Here is a 23,672-nt window from a genome sequence, read left to right as displayed (position 1 = left end):
CTTATTCCTTGGAGGTTCCACTCAAGTGCTTCTTTGGCAATGCTGTTGTTTCGCCTGAGTGTGTGACTAATCCAATCATATTTGCGTTGCTTGATGGTGTGTGATACTGGAGTTTGGTGACAGTAGTTCAGCAGGTTTTCATTGGAAATCGTGTTGGGCCAATAAATGTTGAGGATGTGTCTGAGACAACTGTTGATAAAGACTTGCAGTTGTCTGGTGATGCTTTGCGAGGCTTTCCAGGTTTGACATCCATACAAAAGAACACTTTTAACATTAGTCTCGAATATTTTCAATTTGGTGTGTCTTCTGAGTTGGTGTGATCTCCAGATGGGTCGAAGTGAAAGCAAGCAGCTCTGTTTTACACCAGTTTTGACTGGAAAGGGGTCGGTACTAAATTATTAAATCATAGATAATTTTACTATAAATGGTGACGGCTTCTATAAAATTCCATATCCATTAAGTGCCGAATACTAAGTTTTGTATATGGAGGTAGCAAATAAACGTTAGTGACATTTAATTAAAAGTATTTTTAAGTTGGTGTGTAATAAATATTGCATAACATATCCATCAGAAAATTTTGACATAAATTGAAAAAATTTTTGTGTTGGTAATCATAGATAAAATCACGATGGAAGAAAAGAATAATAAAAGGTAGGTCAGTAATTATTAAAATGGCAGAAAGTGAGTTATATGAGAAACTTTCTATTCGAGATTCTGTAAAATCTTTAAAAAAATATGGTAGTACCTCAAAACATATGAAACGTCATGAAAATCTAATTAAACATTCCATTGAGTCCACCGATACTTTGCAAGGGATTGCCTTAAAATATGGAGTTACGGTAAATAAATACTGCACATTCTTTTCCTAATTAATCATATTTAGAACGCATATGAGACTTATGTTTGTTTTTGTTTTTAGACTGAACAAATTCGCAGGACGAATAGATTGTGGGCTTCCGATAGTTTATTTTTACGGGAGTATTTATTGATTCCGGTTGCAGCCGATAGTCCATTTAGTCCAAGTGAAGTGAACAGAGACATGTCAATTGTAAATATGAATAATAATAGTTCTAGTAGTAAGCCCGTATCACCGTCTAGTGATCTCGAAGAACCGACAATTGATGATTTTTTATCGAATATTGATCATTCTATTGCGAATACGAAAAAAGAAGTTAGAAAATCACAAGGAAACAGTGAGTAAGTTACATTTTTTTTTATCTTAATAATTTATTTTTCCAAAAATATTCTTACACAAGTACTGAATTCGGTTCACGTCAAAAATCCGCTTGTTTACGAATATAACCATACTATGTTTTCCCAACAAAAATTAGTGTTACAGTCAGATTTATTAAAAATAGTGTACTTTCTAAAGTGATACTCTTCAAATAGTGCACTTTTCTAAGTGATACTTTTAAAAATAGTCTACTTTGATGTTTGTGAAAATTGTTATATACAGGGTGTTTTTTTAAGTTGCTATTATTTAGTTTTTATACCATGTATATGAAATATATCAAGGTATATTAAGTTTAGTCCCAAGTTTGTAACGCTTAAAAATATTGATGCCACAAACAAAATTTTGGTATAGGTGGTCATAGAATCACCTAATTAGTCCATTTCTGTTTGTAAGTCTGTCGTCTGTCGTCGGTCATCACGATTACTCAAAAACAAAAAGAGATATCAAGCTGAAATTTTTATAGTGTGCTTAAGACGTAAAAAGTGAGGTCGAGTTCGTAAATGAGCAACATAGGTCAATTGGATCTTGGGTCCGTAGGTCCATTGGGTCCATCTTGTAAACCGTTATAGATAGAACAAATGTTTAAATGTAAAAAATGTTTCTTATAAAAAAATAAACAACTTTTGTTTGAAACATTTTCTTGTAAACATCACTGTTTACGCACGAGAGCGCTAATTAGGTGAAAATTTTGTAGTATGTATTAATATGGGAATATCAGTTATGTGTGTGTGGCTACTTAAGAGTGGAAATCTTTCTTTATTTACGTGACGTCAAAAAACAAACGATTGCGTCATCAAAACTGTCTATACGTGGTATTTCAACAATTAACTCAGTCAATTGTTTGTTTTCACTTATTAAAACCAAAAATTCAGAAATCATGGGAATCCATCATATGTAAATTTCAGTGAACCTAATCTTGAGGGGGCTAAAAGTTAGAGTAAATATACGCTATATAATAAAATGTAAATGTTCGTCTATGACTTAAGTGTTAATAAGTGTTAAATAAACTGTGTCGCCATTCTGATATCACCGTAACTGATAAGAAACCAATTTTTTTTTTTTTTTAGTTTCAATAGTTTTTAATGTTTGATAATTTATTATCTGACTGCTTGAGAAGCAATTATTTATTTAAGAATAAATTATCAAATTAATTTTAATATTTGGTATTTAAGATATTCACCATTTGTGTAAATAATATACAGTGTGTGTATTAGATAATTGGATATAATAATAAAAGAGAAGTAACGTAAATGGGTCCCTAGCACCTAGGCAAAAGGGTCCTCTCCGGGTAATAAGATTTGGAATAGTATAGCGGCAAACAGTATGTCCACAGCTTCTTCGCCATATTTCTCTCAGGATTGACGAACTCAACATTTCGGACTCAACTTGTCCGCAGACTTATAACTTTATAAAAAATTTCTCGTTACACAACCTGTAAATAATTTTAATGCATTTATAATCGATATTTAATTGATGTTAACAATAATTTTAATTAACCATTAATTGGAATATTTTTATTTAAATTTAGTCAAAATATTATTCTACCAAATTCTATTAATCATTAAATTATCAGCATTTTTATCAAAAATATTTATCACCTTACATTTTTACTTTAATGTATCGATTTTCGCTTGGAAAAAATTTGTTTTTTAAATAAAGCAAGGTCATAAGAAAATATTACACGTACTTTTACGACCAGTATTTCTATATTTCACCAATTTGAACTTCTAAGTGTCTTAAGACTAACTGAATTTTTTGTTTAATTTTTTTGCAGGTTTATTTCGGATGATGATTATGAGTGTAGCTATGTAAAAAAGAAACATGCCGTATCACGTTTACGACAAGCGTCTACAACCAGCGGCTCATCGAATAGCACATCATCAGCGATCATGAAATCAATGTCACATCCCCCGCCAGATATTCTAAGTATAGGTAATAATTCATCAAGCACATCGTATCAACAATACAATACACAGCCAGTGCATACAGTGCCCATGGTGATCACACAAACAGGTCGTAAGTTACGTACATCTCTACAGAGGTTAGAACAACAGCAAGATGAAATGTTTGAATTGTAGCATCCATCATTAATTATTTTTAATATTTACTACATTTAATGTATTGATATGATAACATTCATATGTTTTTCTTTTTATATAGGGTGTGTTTCGTAATATTCACCATTATTCTGGCCAGTGCTCATAACGTCAGAAATCGATGCCATATTGTACTGGTAAAACGGACATGACAGTGTACAATTTGTTCACCGGGTGATGTACAAGATATTTATTTATTTATTGTTCATTAAGAAGGACTAATGGCGTCTGGAAAGGACTTACTTGTAATTGACGAATACGATGGAAAATTGTATACGCTCAAAGTAACTCCTGAAGAGTATCATAGAGCAAATACATTTAAGTTATTTTGTTGCCTAGCCTAAAATATGACGTCAAGTACTGGCCAGTATATTTCGGAACGATTCACTAGTATGGCGTCGGTTCATGACGTCACCAACACTGACCAGTACACTGGCGAATATTACGGAACACATCCATAAAAAAACATTAACAAAAAACACACATCAAGCTCTTAAGTAAATGATATTCCAAAAAATAAAGTAGATAAAAGAAATAAAGTACTAAAAACGGATCAACTGACGATTTTGTGACCAGTAAAGGGATCAGGATGTTTTTTTTGCATTCGATTCTTGAAGGCGTCCTCTTGAGGTACCTAGTGCCCAGGGTGGACAGTATGCACCTCGTCTCTTGCAGTTTTTACGAGAATATGTAACATATTTTATCGAAGCTCGTTATTCGAGTGTATTCGGGGAAATGGAACACGATTATCACTATGAAAATGGCCCCCGCTGTATCTGGTGCCCATGTCGGATGAAAGTGGATCGTTGGATGAAACTTCTTACTTCTTGCGTTAATTTTGGGATATCCATATTATTTTAGTGTATAGAGTGCCACTTTTGGTATCCTAACTTTTTTATTACCGGATGGTTTAAAATTGTTTGTCGTAATCAGATTGTCAAAAGAACGGGGCCCGACGACAACAAGAGTTTTATTGCTCCATTTTTTACTAATATACCACTTGTGGTGCTTTATATGCTTTCGAATAATTTACAGTGCACAAATATTTAAAATAATTAATTAGAATAGGGATGCAAATTAAAATCTCCTATTTATATGATTTTTATCAGATTAAATTAGAAAAACCATCGAACTGCAGAGAATATAATTCGAGAAGCTTCCTTCTTATACCCTATTTTTTTTATTGGTTTTATGTGTACTGTTCATTTAAAAAGAAAGTTTATAATTTTACAATTTGGGGAATTTTTATTTAACCCTTCGTTCATTCTGTGTACTACTCCAACTTTTTTTTAAATCGTTTTAAATAAACGATTCGTTTGTAAATAAATATCTTATTATTTAATATACGTTATATATCTATTAAATATTTAATAACAAGTTATAAACCATTGGTTATAAAACTAATTTTGTTGGTTTTAAAAATAATTATAAAACTATGCTGGCATAATATAAATATTATGAAGAATGAAATTTAAAACAACCCATAGACGTTCAATATTTTTATTCTAATTCAATACAATAGTATACTCATAGTCTGCAGTACAGAGGGAGGTATGACTTCGTGACTAACACACTCACGAAACTTCATTTCAGTGTAACCTACAACATTTTTATTGACGAAAACTTTGGAAATTGGGGCGTTAGCATGATAAAACATATAGTTGTTAAACTGACCTAGGTCTTAGAAAACGACTCATGAAATATGTAGGCCAGTGAATATAATAATAGTAACATTTCAAAAGAAATTTTTATATAATTTATAAACCTGCATGAAACTATTTTCTTCGACAAAATTCAAATTTTATGCATGCTTTGTTAATATTTGTGCAATATTACTAGAAAGACGAAAATATTGAACGTCTATGAGCTACTTAAACATATATGGATATCATAAACAATTCTAAAAAATCAAAGTCTGAAAACAACAATTTTGATTTCATTTCAAATATTGTTTTAATTGCTTTCATCAAAAAAAGGGTTTGAAGGATTTTGATGAGATATTATAGAAAAAATTTCGATACGATGGCAATACTGATGATAATAATATGCTAAATTTTTTTCCCGTTTTCCGAACTCAGTCTATTTTTGAGTTTATTCCAGCTTTTATATAGACCGTTCGTTTATGTGTTATCGATTTAAATTTCAGATTATATGTATCGTACAAAATTTAGAAAATTTTTACAACATGACAAAAAAATAGTAATAATTGATAAGTCCAAATAAAACAAAGGGTTCTCACAATATTTTTGTGTTTTTTTTAAGCTACTATTTTAATTATTGTGTACATATTATGTTTTTTTGGTAATTCTGTACAGTTAAAATGTAATATAATTGAACCAGGGGACCAAGTCGGAGAAGAAAGAACATGTAATATTACATATATAAATATCTTGAATTAGTGACCTAATGGTTCATAAATATTGCATTGGAGTGTACTTATACGAAGTAATTGTAAATATTGTATACTTCAATCATCTTAGGGTTTCCCCTCAGAATCAAACGGAAGCACACGTGACCATATATGTCTTTTGAGACAATATTTGTACTATCAAAATAAATTTTTGTACAAAAAATGAAACCCTAAGATGACTGGAGTAATAATCCATTGTGCAATAAGTTTTAAAGCGGGTTTTTTCTCGTAGTAAGGATAAAAGCTCTCTCTTTGTACACGATCTTCTTAGCAAGGGCAAATGGCTTATTACAATTTTATCGAATGAAAAGCGTGTGGAAAGATAGTACTTTTCCAGAATAAATTAATTATTTCTCTTTGTAAATGATTATTTATTTATTTTGAGGACATTTTAAGAATTTATCAGAATGAATATCAATAATTAAGGACCCTTTCATAATAAACCCTTCATAGTACTATCCCCTATTATTAATTTGTAAAATAATTGAGAGCCTATTTTCTAGATATAATAAATAACAAATTTTTCATTTGTAATACTTTCATAAACTACATGGAATAAAAAGGAAAATTATTTTATTTTTAATGAATGTAACTTTCTGGATGCCTCTCCCAAGGATCTTGAACGGGTTTGATTCGAAGAGCTCAAAAGTAACTATCATAATTTATTAAAAATGTATTTTAATTATTTGAAAGAAATTGGTTTTATTTGCTACATAATTAATTTGAACGTCCATAAACACAACGATTTGTTTCTATTTTCGACAGCGACCCCTAATTTATTGGTTAATCATTGAGACATTTGACCACTGTAATTTATTTATCTATAGAGTTTCAAGCATATGCCAACTTAAAAAATGGACACTCTGTATTCTCGTAGAGTATTTCCCGATATTTTTTGGTAAGGCATGACAAATCGTTGAGTTTATAATCGTTTTTATTAGATAAAGATACTTTCTTGAAGATTGCCGCATCCGAATATAATTAATACTCATTTTAATTATTCTTACAGAATATTGTGATTTTAAATCTTGCCTTGCAAGTCGATTTATCAGTTTCAGCTCAGAATCAAGTGATTTTTTAAATGCTTTAAGTTAATAGTTTTTTTTTTCTTTTAAATAAATGCGGTAATACCTTCAAGAAATGCTTAGAAATGATATTCTTTCAATCTTCTAGTCGATAAAATGAAGATTTCGAAATTGATATTATGTTTGTTTTAGCAAAATTGCATTGTGATTCTAAGAATAATCGCACTTCGGAGGTGATTAGTTAAGTAACTGATGACATTGCCATATTTACTAAGTTCTTACTATTTTAACAATATTTTTTCTGAAAAATGTTAGATCAAGCGTCGATAACTAGTGACTAGGTACTTAGATATCTTCGATGTGTTTTTACTCTTAAATGAAGCATAATATTTCCAACAAATTTCTTTGCGATTGCGTTTAGTTTTGTGTCGAAAATTTGTCTCTCAGGATCACAAATTAGTTAAAACAAACCTATTAATCATAAAAGGTGTAGCTTATTTTAATTTTTACAATTTCATTTATTAATAATTTAAACAAAATAAATAAAACTATTTATCATACTTAAAAAAAAAATACATAGAAAGAAAAAATTTAATTTTCAGTTTATTTTAAATAATTGTTAAATTTTGTTTAAAAAAATATATTTTTTTAAAAATCACTTTTATTTACTTAATTCAAGAAAATCAACTCACTTTCTTCCAATTCATTTAATTGTATTTTTAACCCCCGAACCAAAAAAAAGGGGTGTTATAAATTTGAACGCTATGTGTGTGTGTCTGTCTGTCTGTGGCATCGTAGCGCTTAAACGAATAAACTGATTTTGATTTTTTTGGTTTCGTTTGAAAGGTAATTTAACGGAAAGTGTTTTTAGCTATATTTCAAGTGCGAGTTCAGGATTCCGTACCCAAAAAAACTAAAAAATTTGCGACGATCTTCAAAATGCTTTTGTTCACTGATTACGAATCATAGAATCTGTGTAATCGGACATCGGAGTCATTATCAGTGGCAAAAAATACCTCCTATAACAATCTGACATCAGATTCGTAATCAGCGACCAAAAATATCTTCTAGATAACAGTTTATTTAGACGATAAATACTTAGTTTTCCGTTTTTGTGCCAGAAAGTAGAATTTCGGGTAAAAAATGGCATGATTTTTGGAATACGTGACAGAATTCATGTAATCTGAAATACCTAGGGTATGGGCTTAAAAAGGATCAGAAATAATATAATCGCAAATTGAATTTTGAAATAGATTTTATTAAATATATTATTAAAAATATAATCTTTAAATTTTGTAGAATTAACATTATTTTACATTGAAAACGATTAAATTTGCTTACGAGTCGAATCCTTAGCGTTAATTGCAAAACTAGTTAGTGGCACATATTCGTTACATAAGCATGGATCTTCCTTCACAGTAAAACCTTGAAAACATTTAGGTTTACGACCAAGAACGGATCCTATTCAAAGTAAATGCTTTTTGTAAAAAATTTACTCAATTTAAATAATATATTGAACATGAATGTCTCAACACTCGCTAGTTTCACAATTATCGCTAGAGGGACATCTTACGCAAATCTAGTTGCTGCCAATGACCTTAAAAACGGTGAAACTATATTAAAGTCGTTAGTAACTGATCGATTCTTTGTTGATTTCGATAAATTTCCGATTTCAACAAATTATTTCGTTCCTTTTGTTTTTCAATTTCTTCTTCCATTTCCATATATTGTTTACGGAATGGTTCAAGACTTCGATCTGCTACTCTACAAAGCAAAGAACAAATCATCTTATGAACAAAATCTATCAAATATATTTGAGGGAGGTGGATTTTTCTTACATTTTTTGCTGTGCAATATCTTCATTTAGTTTTTCATTCTCATTCCGCCATATTTGTAATTCTCTAATAATGTTATCATAATCTTCTTGAAGGAAATTTATTATTTGTCCCAATGGTAATGCTGCTCGAGTGATTGTTTGAATTTTCATTCGTATATTTTCGATGTATCGTTTTTTTGTTTCACGATTTCTTTGACTATCTTCTTCCCATTCCTGGAAATTAGATTTACAAAATTTGAAAACTAATTCAAGAAAGTGAACCCCCAAAGGACTGGAATAGAAGAGTATTAGAATGGACACATTTTCTATTAGAAGCAAATGAATCCACAGGATTCTTTCAACGGCCAACGGCTTTAAATCCAATTCAGGACGTTGGACAAATGTAGGTAATTATTTACTTACAATTTGCATTGGTATTTTTGGTGTATCTTCCATCAATTCTTTTTGTGTTTCTAAAATTTGTTCCACAAGATGTCCTTGCGGTTGTTGATCTTGAATCGTGGATGTTTTCAAGGGTAAGGCTATTTCAGGAATATTCGATGTTGATTCAACTACAACTAAATTTTCATTATCATCATCTGAATTTTTATCGAAGTTTTCGACAATTACATTAACTTTTCCCAATGGAACCACTTTTTCAGGTGGTAAAATAACATCATTTCGATCTCGGATACGAGGAGCTGCTGGACGAGCACTAGGTGGTCTAGCACTTGGTGGACGTAGACTAGTTCGTGGTCGTGCCGATGGTTGTCTTGGTTTATCAATTTTCAAATCAGATTCGGATAATTTTTGATTTAATTTATCAATTTCCTTTGATGGTAGATTTGATGATTCTAATAAAATTGGTTCGTTCGATGCATTTTCTAAATTTAGTGGATTATCCTTGAATATTTCATTACTTGGTTCTAGGATAATATCCGTTTCATCTAATTCAGTTACGTTACTACTCCTGCTAGTCATGGTTTGGTATTCGACTTTTTCTTCATTTTCCTTATTTTCGTTGTTACTTTCAATTTCCACGTTAATCACACTTGGTATTTCGACAAGTAACTCCTCTTTCTTCGGATCATCAGTTGAAATCAGATTGATCTCTGGTTGAGAACTGTTTAGTAAAGTATTACTATTACTACTTTGAGTATGAAGCAATTTTTCAGGTTTAACTTTTTCCAATTTATTAATTTCATTTTTCTGTTTACGTATTTTGTCTCGTGAAGTTAATGGCGTTTCCGTATTTTTCTTATCAACTTTTTTTATTTTTTCATTCGATGATTTTTTCGACAAAGTTGTATCTTTCGATTTTCTTCGACTCATTGATTCAACTGCCGCCTTTTTAGGTTTAAATTTTATATCTTTTGTTAAATCTAAATTTTCCTCTTTAATCTGGTCTAAAATATTTTTTGCAGTGAGATTTTTTTGAATTGCTTTTCCAATTATTTGTAACAGTTCATTCGTTTTTGTTGGTTCATGTCCAGCTACAATTTTACTTGGACGTGCAGGGATATCCGTATTTGTAAGAAGTTCTGGAAAGGAAATTATTTAAAAATATTTACGATAAAAATATCTTTGGACTGTTAAGTTTGGACCAGAAATGTTTCAGTTTCCTCCGTTTCTCGTATTTGAAATATATCTCTCCGAGGTTTCGGAAAATGTGTAAACAACACAACATAACCGTGTCCGATTTTTACTCAGATTCGTATATAGGCTCTCCCCCTCGCTAAATCGAAAAATATCGATCCTACGAAAAAATTGATATGGATCAAAATTGTAGGAAATTTAATTCCAAACAACTTTGGTAAATTCCATTTTTCGTGTAAAATTGAAAATAAACGAGTGATTCATTAAACAAAAATTAATCTCAACGATTTCCGAAGGAGTAACAAGTTTTGATTTGACAAGGCTAGCAATGATTTTAGGAACTTTATTTCAGCTATGGAAGGGAATAATCTAGTTTTATGAGAATTGGGAAACCTGCCCCATATATTATTCTATGTTCTGTCCTTATTAAAATCAAAATGGATACAAGAGTTAACTTACTCATTGTATTAATTAATTTAAACAAAAATTTAATTTTATCATCTTTCTCCTTAATATTTTCCGATTTTAATTCTGTTTCCGTAAAAATTCCATCAAACATTTTATAATCTTTATTAATTGTTGTAATAATATCATGTAAAAATCTAAACGGTGGTTTTTTCAATAATTTTTCAGTTAATGGTGGTTTTTTCACATATTTTCCAAGCGTATCTTGGGTTTTCTTTATCACATCTAACTTTATATCTTCACTCATTTTGATCAACTATCTTAGTATCTTATGCCAATTCTTTTTTCTAAATTGACTACTAAATTTTTACGAAAAATTGTGAAATTCCAAAATAAATATTGCATGTAATTAGATTTGTTTTCTTTATGGTTACCATAGAAGCATGTAAGGGGTGGATTAAGGAATATTTGGTGAATAATAGAAATCGTTGTTATATGAATTATCAAAATCTGAAAACTTACCCTGGTGGAAAAAATATTTGAAGAAAGAATAAGCCTTAAGAAGTCTTAGAAACTCTTAATAACTCTAAATTTCTAAACGTTTTTGGGCTGTCTAATTCTTCAGACTGAACAACTCTGAATGAGATAGTTCAAAAACATTTAGTAATTCACAGTTATTCAGAGTTTTTAAGACTTCTTCAAATATTTTTTCTACCAGCATAATTCTTTCAAATTTTATTTGACAGAGAAAGATGAATTCATGCAATTAGTCTAGAAATTTTCTTTAGACATTTTTCAAGTTTAGCAAAAATTGTATGAAATTTAAGCTACGATTTTATCAAGTTATCCCAGATGCATTAAGAAGGCATGATAGCAAAGTTTGTGCCTAAAAATCTTGAGCTGATTTAATAAGAAGTTTCTGATGTATCGGCTAAAATCGTATAGACAGTGTCTTGAAAACTGTTATACGATTACTTTTTGGTTTCAAACATTTAGAATTACTCAGTATATACAAGTATGTCAACAAGTGAATACATCATGAATACATTTATGTAAGTATTTGGAGATTACAAGTACAGTGTCTTCATTTATCGTAATATCACTCTAAATTTTATACATTTTAATTTTTAATAGCGTTCGATTCTACGCACAAAAAAAAAAGTGAGTATGATCTTTTTTGTAATATTGAAAAAAAAAATTGATATTTGTTTTATAATGTGTAAAATCTTTGAATTGCAAGAAATATTATAATATAGTGCTTTATTTGAAGACCTTGTACACCATTTTTTGTAGAATGAAAGCAATCGCTTTTACGGATATGACGAATATTAGCATAGCTAATACTTAAAATAAGTAAACTTTTCAATATAAATTTAAACATTTTAAAACAACTTTTATAAAATTTTATAACAATTTCCAATCAATAAAAAATAAAATTTGTGAATAATTTATTTAAAATTTTCAAATAAATCCGATAAAATCATATTATTTGAATAGTATCAAAGACATGTTTAGTGCGCAATGCAATTATATTATTTTCCTTATAAATGGCGTTTAATTTATGCTAGTGTACTCAATATATTAATTTTCTATTAGAATTGATAATTATTAATCATATAAAAGTGTTTTAAAATCATTATAACAGGTATTTATTGTTTTATTTTTATATAAATAATCGATCTAAATAACGAATTGAGTTATCGTCATCTACAAAGTTACTTAAAGTTAGTCAAATTTACTTAAAAATATGTATTCATGACAAACAGATTGATGGTATTTTAGGAGCTAATATTATTATATTCGAATATAAACTGTTATAAGTATTTCAAATATTTTGAATTTCTTATATTTGATTTTTATTTTGAAATTAAAATTGAAATTTTTATTGAATTCTCGATTTAGGTTAAAATGATTAAATCGAGAATATTTAGGTTTTTATAGGTTACAGTTACATCTAATTTAGAACTGATTTTCTCAACAAATTTTTACGTTTAGATGAAATAATATGAATAAATAAAATAATATCTGTTAGTATTATGTTTTAAAATGATTTAGCTTTTCTCTGGAACACTCACGTAAATGATTGAGCCTAAAGGACATGAAAAAAACTGTAGTTAAAAAAAACGATTTAAAACAATACAAACCATTAAAATTTTAATAACACAGGTCTGCGACTAAAAAACTGCATAGGATTTTTTTTACATTTTCTTATAGATTTTGACCTCCTAAAAACAGGAAAACTATTCAAAACATTCTATCACATATGGTTTTCATAGATATTAGTAACAGCATAAACTAGTCTTTAATTAATATTATTGCACGATGAAAATAAATTAGCTTCGCTTCCAATGGGGTATTCTGTGCATATGGGAGAAAACTAACTGTAATAACTTGGCCATTACCCTGGAAAGAATCAAATATCAGGACCGTTAATGGATAGTTTGTGGGGACTTTTGGGTCAGCAGGCAGCTGACGATGCTTTTGGGTCAACAGGCAGGCTATACTAAATACCCTTGCTTCTTATTCTTATGGGATAGTAGAGCCAGAGAACATTATTGGACTAAAAGTGATTGGCCACCCCGAGAAACTTTAAAACCTGGAGAGAAAAATGTTATCAATACTACTTTGGTGCCGCCAGAAAAAGTTTTGTTGCCACCTCTCCATATCAATTTGGGATTGATGAAACAATTTGTAAAACTCCTGCAAGAGTGTGGAGACTGTTTTAAATATCTATGTACAAAATTCCCGAAGCTGTCAGCAGCAAAGTTGAAAGAGGGAGTTTTCACTGTCTAGTAGAATAAATATATGAGAAATTTGAATTTAATTTTTAGGGTCCTTCATAATTATTCAGAATGGAAGAAATTATTACTGATGAAATAATTGATATACCACCAATTGAATCAGAAACAATTTTAATTAAATCAGAAACAAATGATCTAAAAATTGATGAATCTGATGTTCTCGCGTCGGAGGAAATGCAAGAAGATGAGGACATCGATTTAGATGAGGAAGCTGAAGATGATGAAGAGATTTTAAATGATGGATCTGCAGAGATTACAGACGTTAAAATGATTGAATGTCCTGTTTGTAGATTGAATGTTATATCATTTGTAAGTATATGTTTATTATTAATCTGGGAACGTAACCAGTGGCGGATTTACTCAAATGAGCAGGGTAGGCATGTCCATCACCCTAGTAGACTTACTTCGTCCCATTCCCGGGCACTACTCCATGAACCATTTGGAGCTGTTTAAAAAATAATCTTTATTTTCGTCAAAAACGAGTTGTCGGCGAAAATTCTCATATTTGTTCTTAGGTTAGGTTAGGTTAGATTGGCTGTCCTGGGGTGAGACACACTTAGACCATAGAGTCCGTTGTGATTTCGAAAAAGAGTTAGCCCATTCCCGGGCACTACAGCAGGAGAGCTTTGACGTCGAAGGACTTTAGGTCGGAGAGGTCGTCAAAGAGAGGCTGGCTCAAGTAAATCCATCTTCTCATGACAAGAGCTGGGCGGTGACAGAGAAGATGAGACATTGTCTCCTCCTCCTCACCACTGTGACAGCTCCTACAGTAGTCGTGATACACAGCTAGGTCCAGCTTTATATTTTAGGGCTCTGAAATCGTCTTATTGGGGCACAAATAAACAGTGTCATTACTTTAGTTTTTCTGTTTTGCCGTGAAAATGAACAATCAAATGGGGTCTTCCCGCGAATTTTAAGGCCAACCTTTATATATTTGGGATTTGATGTTTATATTAAAAAAAAATTTGATGATTTGTATAGATGATGGAAGAACATAAGAATACATGTTCGGGAGCAGATGAAACTATATTAGGAACGGCTGATAATTATTCAATTGAAAATGATGATGATCTCGACGAAGAAGATCGTAAAGATATTAGTTTAAATACTGAAACCGATGAGAATGGTGAGAATGATGGAGAGGACGGTGATGGCGATGAGAATAAGATTTATAAATGTCCAAATCAAGGTTGTGTCAAAGTTTACAAAAAGAAATTTTATTTAAGTCGACATTTAAAGCATACCAATTGTACGGGCACCCAAGTTAAATATGAATGCAAGGTAAGCATCGATCACTAGGTGAATAAAGAAAATTAGAGTAATATACAGAGTGTGCCTAAAAGGTCTTTACAAAATATAGCTTAGCTAAAAGTTCCTCTATTTTGGCGTATATAGTTTGTTTTTCTCTAACATTAACGCGATTTTGATAAAATTTGGCTTGGTAACACTGTTTTTTATACAAAACAACTCATATCAACGTTATAGAAATATCAATTCATGAGCGTAGAATGTGGAGTTCTTGGTAGCTAAAACTCTAATTTTTACGCCTATGGAGGTAAAGGAAGGCACACGGGTCTGTAGATTTTACAAGAGCATTATAAATACTAATGGGTTTAATTAAACTCTTCACCTTAGATTTCCCTCTTTATTTTACAGGTGTGTGGTAGAGCGTATTCACGACCAGACAATTTACGGGCTCATTTAAAATCCGCTCACGTTGATAATAAACTTGTTGTGAAAGATAAATCTGTAGCTTGTCCACATTGTGATAAAGTTTTGAAAAATAAAGCAATTTTATTGGTGCATATGCGAATTCATACTGGTAAGTTTAAATTCTTCATCTGTATAGTAGGGTTTCTGATTTATCGACGTATGGTAATTCTCGAGGCGTTGAGTTTATTCTCCGACTCGATTAAAGATACATTTCTTAAGAATTCTCGCCTTGAGTGACGATATTAAGTTTTAAAAATTTTTTCAGGTGAAAAACCATATCAATGTGATGTTTGTCCAAAAGCATTTCCAACAAGCGGTGCTTATCAAAAACATAAACGAGTACATACTGGAGAAAGACCATTTATGTGTCCACAGGTATGATATTGTTTTTATAAATTTTTAATTAATGTACTTACATAGTGCGGAACAACTATGTAGTTTCAACTGATTTCATAATAAAATATATTTTTGTACAGTTAACGCTTATGATAAGGATTTGAAAGATGGTGAGTATTGATAATCATATGTAACGGGTGTTGTTTTAAGAGATTCATAATTTTAAAATAAAATAAAACAAGGAAATCCGTATAAAAACATGGTCCGAGAGGGTGTGAAAAGTTAGGCATATCTCGATCCCACGAAATTGATTATAAAAATCACGAAAATTGATGATAAAAATTGTTTTTTCCAGTGTAAACGTCGATTTACAGCGAAAGAAGTATTAAATCGACATATGAAAACACATTCAGCAGTGAAACCGCACGTATGTATGTTCTGCAATAAGAGTTTTGTACAAGCAATGCAGCTACGTGCGCACATGTTCCATCACACCGGTGAATATTCATGTATTTGTAAAACTTGTGGAGCTGCGTTTAGTAAACAAAATGCTCTCACGTTACACGTCAAATACGAACATGAAGGAGCGAAACCATTGGAATGTGAAGTTTGCAAGAAAACGTTTTTAACGAAAAACTTTTTGGTTCGACATCAAATTATACATTCTGGAGTGAAAGGTACGTTTTTTTTTCGATTTGAATCTTGACGCCTCAAGTGTCCAAAGTGTAGCACGATTATCTGAAAAAGTGCTGATATGTGCACTTCTGTAACCTTACAGAGAGTTACAGACAGATCTGAGCACCTCTCCGCATGGCAAAGATATCTGATTGAAAAAACGTCGCATATTGTCAAAGAGGAAGAATCTATTCCTTTATTCTAGGTCCATAAACTCCCATACCAGATAGCTCCATGTCAACTCACGGCAGATTTAATAATAAATAAATTTTTTTCTTTCCTTAGAACACGAATGTCCAAATTGCAAAAAACGTTTTATCTCGAAGCCAGCCTTAAAAACACACATGCTGACACATCGCCATGAAGAACCAAGAATCTGTTACGATTGTGGACGCGCCTATATTCGTTTAGATTGTTTAATTCGGCATATGCGTGCTAAACATCGTGACGTGCTGCAAGATATGATTGCATCAGCTGAATCGAAAAAAATCCGTCAACTTGTTCTATCCGCACAGCCACAATTGGAGAAAGGCACTAATTGGTCGGATGATTTATTTGTTGAGAATCTTAAGAAATTATTAATTATTTTAATTGATGAAGCTACATTAACGAATTTTGGATGGCCAAATCGACCAATTGATAAAATTTTGGATTCGTTAATTATACGTTGTGGTTCTGTACCCGTTAACGAAGAGAATTTAGAATTTATTGATCGATTACGTGAGAATACGAAAATTTTATTTACGGGAATTATTAACGATGATGCTCTTGAAGTATTGTTGAATAATAATACCGTGGATGAGGTTGTTAATTTTGTGTTACAATTATCCTGTGTTCCAGAAGAAACCAATGAATCGAATGATGTTAAAATACCTATTTAATGGTAAATACGAACATTCATTAAACCGTTTAATTTCATGACGGAAAACTGTTAAAATATTTGAAATTCTATTTTCTTAAATGAAAAACTTACATTAAGGTTGTTGTGAAGAAAATGCTATTTAATGACAAACTTTCCAAAAGTTGACAATTATTATTGATGATATAAATAAGGAAATTCAGTCGAAATATGAAGACATTCCTGTTTTTTTACGAAAAAACAGGAAATGAAAAAGTTCTCGGTTTTTCTCAGTTTCCTCGCCATGATAAGCCGCGTTAAGGAAATTCGTTCAAAAAAGTTTTTATACGGTAGATCTTTAGAATTATACAAATTTTGGTTTAAATTATATATAGTATAAACCTGGAGCCAGGTGTAGTATTTATCAGTCCTTTTAGAATTGCCGGAAATTTGAGGATTTCAAATAAAAAAATTATTGAACTAAAAATACAAAAATCGTTTTATTCGACACAGACAAATTCTAAAATTTTCAGGTATTCTGAAATGACTGTAATTACAGGACTTCTTTACTTCAGATTTTTGTTAGATTAAGAAATTGATAAATAATTTTGTTAATAATTAGTGCCTTACGAAATTTCCTTATATATGTATCTATTCAATTTATTAAGAAAAGAAAGGGAAATTGATTTCAAAAGATATAGATAAATGTTTTTGAAACCATTATAAATTTTACATATTTTCAATAAAAAAATAAATTTTTTTTAAAAATCTTTTTCATATACAGTCTGATGATTTGAAGGCTTAATTCACGTCTTTTTCCATCACCTACGCCATTTTTTTACCGAATAAAGTTAAAATAAATATGCATGCTTTCAGAAATCATTCCTAACAAAAACAGAAAACGCTTATTACTCCGAATTGGTAAGGTCCTAAATAGATCAAATATTGTATGAACTGGCTCATACATTTAGATGCTGAAATATGGAGAAGAAATAACAACAACCATTTGACGTCTTTAAATCCACTTTCTGAGGGTAATTGTTTGTTTATGAAATCAAAGCAATATGTAATAGATGATAACCATGGATCTCATTGATCTTGCATACGATCAATAAGAAATAAGAATCACCAGCCATACCGCTATGACATCACAGCAGAGCTTACCCGTGTTTTAGGTCACGTGATATACAGTTTAACAATTACGATTTTTAATTTTTTAAAGAAAAATTTGGTTTTATGACTGGAAATCAGAATATTTAAGTATATTTTTACATAAATTTTAACTTTTTTCAAATTTCATGATTTATTTTTGACTAACGATAATACCCTATTTAGAAATTATCGTATGTATAAAGTATGCTTTATCTCAGAAAGATTTTTTAAGTCTATGGATTATATATATGAAAAAATGAAGTGATGCCAACCTAAAAAATTCACTAAAGGTAAAAAAAAGAAGCTGAAAAGTCTACATATGTGAAAAATTATGACAGAACACAAATCTTTCATATAAACATTAAAATAATGCTTTTAAAGTGAAATATTTGTTCAAGAAAAAACATTCATAATGAAAGATACCGTAGTTGAAAATTTTGTGAAAGAGTTTAATGAGGCCGCAAATTTGATTGACTTAAAACTAGAACCTGTAAGAATTTATATTTTTTTTATTAAACATTTCTTCTCTAAAACGGTCCGTAAACGTCTAGTTTTTGTCCCTGATAAGTGTTTTACTTTGTTTGAATATAAATAATACAAATATAGAAAATGGGTAACAGAAACATTAATACTTGATGGGTAATTTGGGGCATCACTAATTTGGTAATTGCTGTTCAATGTTCAAGGGACAAGAATTGAATTTCACGTCTACGGTCTATTTTATTTGGTAAAATTACTATAATTATTAATTAACATATTAAAATTTGTTTATTTAGAGTACGGCAAATAGTGAAGATAGAAATGATAATGACAGTGAAATATCGGAGAAAAATAACGATTCGCAGGTAATAAAAAAAACTCTGTAAAGCTATTTGTATAATATCGTGTATTTAACGTTAACGCTATCTTTAGTGAGTTTAAAAAATTTCCTAGAACGTCAGATTTTCGCTGTGATTGCGTTCATTTACTGATCCATGCACAGATTATAATTTATTACATAAATAGATAGGCAACTCTACTATACATGAAATGGCGGGAATTAGATACTATTTGAATTATTTCTATTCAGTTTATCATCTTTTATTAAATTTTTTTGTATTTTTATGCCTACTAATTAAATAAAGTGAAGTTTTTTAAATAAAATAACAAATATTAAATAAAATAATAAATTTATTGCAATATTTGAAACAAAATAGCATTTATTTTAATATGAACATTATTAATAACAATTAATTATTAGTTTGATGTAAGTTAAATGCAATGTTAAACCATTTTATTTCGTTATTAGTCAATTATAATCACAAATAAATACTACGTAAATGTAATCAACATGATTAACAAGACCTAAGCGATAAAATAAACTCAGTACATACCATAAAAAAATTGGAAAATATTTATGTCTTAAAATGACCCATCCTGTATAATAATTATTATTTGTTTAGGCGCCAGTTGGTATTGAAATAATAAAAGAAGAAATGGAAGGTGAAGAAGATGAAGACGAATCAGAAGATAATTCTGATGAAAATGTTAAAACACCGAAGCCAAAAAATTTTTCTTGTCCAAAATGTAACAAAACCTATTCACGAGAATTTTTTTTAGATCGTCATATAAAAACTGATTGTGGTCAGCGTACAGAAGAGCATATTTGTAAGGTAAATTTATTGTTAAAAATGGGGACTCAATAATTTTTGGGAAAGTCATTCACTACTCCACTGGATTTAATATTTATTATACTTACCTAAGTTGGGCAATGTTTTTACAGTTTCTCCGCAAAAATAAAAACACAACACTTTTTGTTTCGTTAAAAATACCTACGGTCCCCGTTTACCTGGCTGATGTTTTGCCCAAAATGTTTTTAACATATCTGTTAGCATTCTGGAAAAACATCAGCCACGTATCTGTTCATTGCAAAAAAATTTTACGGTCCAGATTAAATGGAGAATAAAAATAGTTTCTTTTACAAACAATTTTAAATAAGTAATTTTTTTATTTTAGGTTTGTGATAAAAGTTTTAAATTGTTAACAAAATTAAAAACACATTTACGACAACATTCCGGTGAACTTGAAAAGAATAAATATTTAAAAGAATTCCGTTGCGAGGAATGTAATCGTGATTTTAATGCTCGAAGTCTTTATGTTATTCATATGCGTTCTCATACAGGTAAAACACAAATCTTCAATTACTATCTATACTCAATACTGTCCCCGCATTAAAAGTGGCGCCATATTTTTAATGACATATTTTTAAATCGTATTCCCTCTGAAAGCTGACGATTATCGAAAAAATGAGGATCAATTTTCTAATTTAAAGTGTTATTCTATTTCTTACCTTTAGAATCTATATTGACTATTAAAGCAACCCGAAGAACTAGGTCCAATCTGATGCCAGAAGATGTTGGCTCCCATCGAACTCTACAATTTTTGTTGATGTCATATCATTTTTAAATAGGTGGCGCCTCTGGCGAGATATTTACATGTAAAGATGGCCCACCCAGTATATTTCATTCAGTTCCAATCATTTTTCGCCGAAATATACCTTTTTTAAGAGCGCCACTTTTTTTTGCGGGTTAATTGAAATGGTGGTCAATTGATTTTTTGCTGGCGTGAATTGATGCCGTTATACTAAGCTGATCAACATGTTGGGTTGGTTTTTACAATACACGCATAGTTTTGTCGAATATAAACATTTTTTGGCCACTTTAGCGCTACCTTTTAAAATATTTCGTTAATTAGAATCGCTTTTCTCTAATTTCTTTCTTTAGGTGAGAAACCATTTGCTTGCGTTTGGTGTGAAAAATCATTTGCAATAAAGGCAGCTTTGAAAAAACATGAACGTACACATACGGGGGAGAAGCCGTACGAGTGTAAAGAGGTAGGTGAAATTTTAAATTAGAATTATTATGGCTTGATTCGGATTATTTTGAAATAAAACGTTTATAACCTTTAGAAATATTAATAATAGATACAATATTTCGTTCTAAATACTCATAAAATAATAAGTTAATTTCTGTAAAGACAAACATTTTTGTTTTTAATCCTTCGGACGGGTCGTTTTTATAACTATGAAACATTTTTCTTAAACTATTCGCCATAATTTTAACTCAAATTACAATTAATAATTCTGTTAGTTGTTATTTTCATTTGTTAATTACTTGTTTTAACAATTTTTCAATGCATTCTTGAATGGAATAATATGGTAAGATTAAATTTATTTTTCTTTCATTTTCTTTATAAAATTATAATACTTTATAGTCTAAAGGTCCATGGAAAGTTGATTTTTGTTAAAAAATAGATTCAAAATTTATTGATTAAAAACTTTGAGATTATTTTTATAAGGGAAAGAAACAACCAACCATGGCATTTTAGATTAATAGTAAGAATTTTTAGATAATAATTTTGTTTATTTATTTTTTATTTATTTTAAGTGTCATGCAAAATTTGCTGCAAAAGAAACATTAAATCGTCATGTACGCACTCATACCAATAATAAACCGCATGAATGTAATTTTTGTGGGCGAAGATTTATACAATTAGTACAATTACGTGCTCATTTATTTTACCACACTGGTCAATTTGGTTATGAATGTGAACATTGTGGTAAAACATTTAATCGACGATTACGTTTGACCATACACATGAAATATGTACACGAAGGTGAACCACCGATGAAGTGTACACATTGTGACAAGACATTTATACGTAAAGAGGATTTAGCAAGGCATACCATGATTCATACTGGTCGAAAAGGTACGTATCAAAACCTTCCTAAAATTTTCAGAATTGATTTAGACTTAATCCAACTTCATATTAAAAGCTTTTTATTTAAAATTGTCTTGGTGCTCGTACATTCTTAAGTTTATATGACGATTATCAAGAACAATTTTCTTGCATCTTTCGGGAATGAAGAAACCCTACAACATTTGTTTATTTGCAGATCATGAATGCCCGCAATGTAAGAAACGTTTCTACTCGAAGAGCTCATTAAAATTCCATCTATTAACGCATCGTAAAGAAGAGCCACGTATATGTCACGATTGTGGACGTGCTTTTATCCGCTTAGATTGTTTGATACGTCATTTACGTGCAAAACATCGTGATGAATTCGATAATGTATTATCGAGTATTGAAAAAGAGAAGTTACGTGGTTACATTATGAATATAAACGATGAAAAGTCGGAAAAAACCGATATCAAATTTGAATATATCGAAGATATGTACATAAAAAATCTACAAAAATTATTACTCATGTTAATTGAGCACTCAACTTTACAACAATTTGGATGGCCTGATGAACCAATTGATAAAATTTTGGATTCGTTAATTATACGTTGTGGTTCGGTGCCCGTTGTCGACGATAATTTAGAATATATTGATCGATTACGTGAGAATACTAAATTATTATTTGCAGTTATTCTTAATGATAATTTTTTGGAGTCTTTACTCAATAATAAATCCGTCGATGAGGTTATAGAACATATTTTACGTTTAGCTGGTGATTCTGATGAGAAAATTGAAGACATATTAGCATAGTTTTTAGCATTTTTTTTTTTTAGATATTATTTTTAAAGGGTGACACTCACATAAGTATCCGCAAAGGTTGGGATACCTCAGAGTAATAGAATTTCGTCCACTAAGAATAAATCGGTTGGATAAAAGTTTCTAATGATTAATCATGAATTGTAGATAACAAAACACAAAATTATTTTTCATAAAAAATAAAGATTATTAATATTTTTATAAAATAGTATAATCATCTGGTGAAAAATTAATATAATTTTTGTAATTGCAAACTGTAAAGGTGACACTCTGTATTAGCTTTTTTTTTTGTTTTAAAGTATTTTGTTTATAATAAATTAAGGGGTTTTTGATGAATTTTGTACGTCATAGAATATTTCTAAAGCCAGACTGTAATATTTCTTTCAAAATAAGGCTAAAAATCCCCCAACCATAACTAAGTTGGATTGATTTAGCACCAGTTGTGGTGATTTGTTTAGCTCGTGGTTAGCTGGACTACAATGTGGCTAGGTATGTAGAGAATATGTCCATCCGGTAGCTCAAATAACTTTAGGATGAACCAAATTTTCGTTGCTCCCTAACCATTCAGTTTTGGACAAAAAGTTTAAGGTATAAAATTGATCATTCTCCCAGACCAAACATTGTATTAAATAATATTTTGGTAATAAGTTTTTTTTTTTAGTTCAGTTGTCGTTATTTGTAAGATTATTAATAAAAAGAATTTACTTTTAAATTTCATGATTTGTTTTCGAATAATTGAAGCCTTTTATTCCATGCGCATTTGGGTTTTAGCAGATTTTAAAAACTGTTAAGTAGATCCCGGTAAATTTTTAGTGTGATAATTATTTCAGACAATACAGGATTTTAAATCCAGAAATGTCAATTTTGCTTAGAAAGCGACTATCGTAAGGTCCAAAAAACGCTTACGAGGATTTTTTTTATAGCAAATTTTAGTACGCTCTTCTAACTTCATATAAAATTTAGGAATTCTCAATATTTGATAAGTTTTATTAGTTATAATTAAATAAGTATTTCTAAAAGGACGCCAAATGTATGACTC

At 30.1% G+C, this 23,672-nt stretch overlaps 3 protein-coding genes across 3 annotated transcripts; 2 read left to right on the top strand and 1 right to left on the bottom strand.

The window, feature by feature from the left end:
• Nucleotides 1–623: 623 nt before the first annotated feature.
• Nucleotides 624–4,508, top strand: LOC123291976 (lysM and putative peptidoglycan-binding domain-containing protein 2). Its single transcript, XM_044872467.1, has 3 exons — nt 624–839; nt 920–1,197; nt 3,009–4,508. The coding sequence occupies exons 1-3, from the start codon at nt 672–674 to the stop codon at nt 3,310–3,312; spliced, it is 750 nt and encodes a 249-aa protein (XP_044728402.1). The 5' UTR covers nt 624–671; the 3' UTR covers nt 3,313–4,508.
• A 3,614-nt stretch (nt 4,509–8,122) lies between these two features.
• Nucleotides 8,123–10,889, bottom strand: LOC123293389 (TRAF3-interacting protein 1). The gene is made up of 4 exons (XM_044874193.1): nt 10,637–10,889; nt 9,005–10,122; nt 8,604–8,815; nt 8,123–8,529 (listed from the first exon to the last, which is right to left on the bottom strand). Exons 1-4 carry the CDS (start codon nt 10,887–10,889, stop codon nt 8,379–8,381), a joined length of 1,734 nt encoding a protein of 577 aa, XP_044730128.1. The 3' UTR covers nt 8,123–8,378.
• Nucleotides 10,890–12,140: 1,251 nt separating this feature from the next.
• Nucleotides 12,141–22,779, top strand: LOC123294209 (zinc finger protein 883-like). Its single transcript, XM_044875320.1, has 10 exons — nt 12,141–12,227; nt 13,414–13,692; nt 14,365–14,664; nt 15,040–15,205; nt 15,362–15,471; nt 15,788–16,109; nt 16,393–16,461; nt 20,938–20,969; nt 21,523–21,844; nt 22,032–22,779. The coding sequence occupies exons 2-10, from the start codon at nt 13,435–13,437 to the stop codon at nt 22,625–22,627; spliced, it is 2,175 nt and encodes a 724-aa protein (XP_044731255.1). The 5' UTR covers nt 12,141–12,227; nt 13,414–13,434; the 3' UTR covers nt 22,628–22,779.
• Nucleotides 22,780–23,672: the final 893 nt, after the last annotated feature.

The sequence above is a fragment of the Chrysoperla carnea genome, chromosome 2 (genome assembly GCF_905475395.1).
Source record: "Chrysoperla carnea chromosome 2, inChrCarn1.1, whole genome shotgun sequence".
In the NCBI taxonomy this organism is placed as follows: domain Eukaryota; kingdom Metazoa; phylum Arthropoda; class Insecta; order Neuroptera; family Chrysopidae; genus Chrysoperla; species Chrysoperla carnea.
This window is presented reverse-complemented; position numbering and strand designations above follow the sequence as displayed.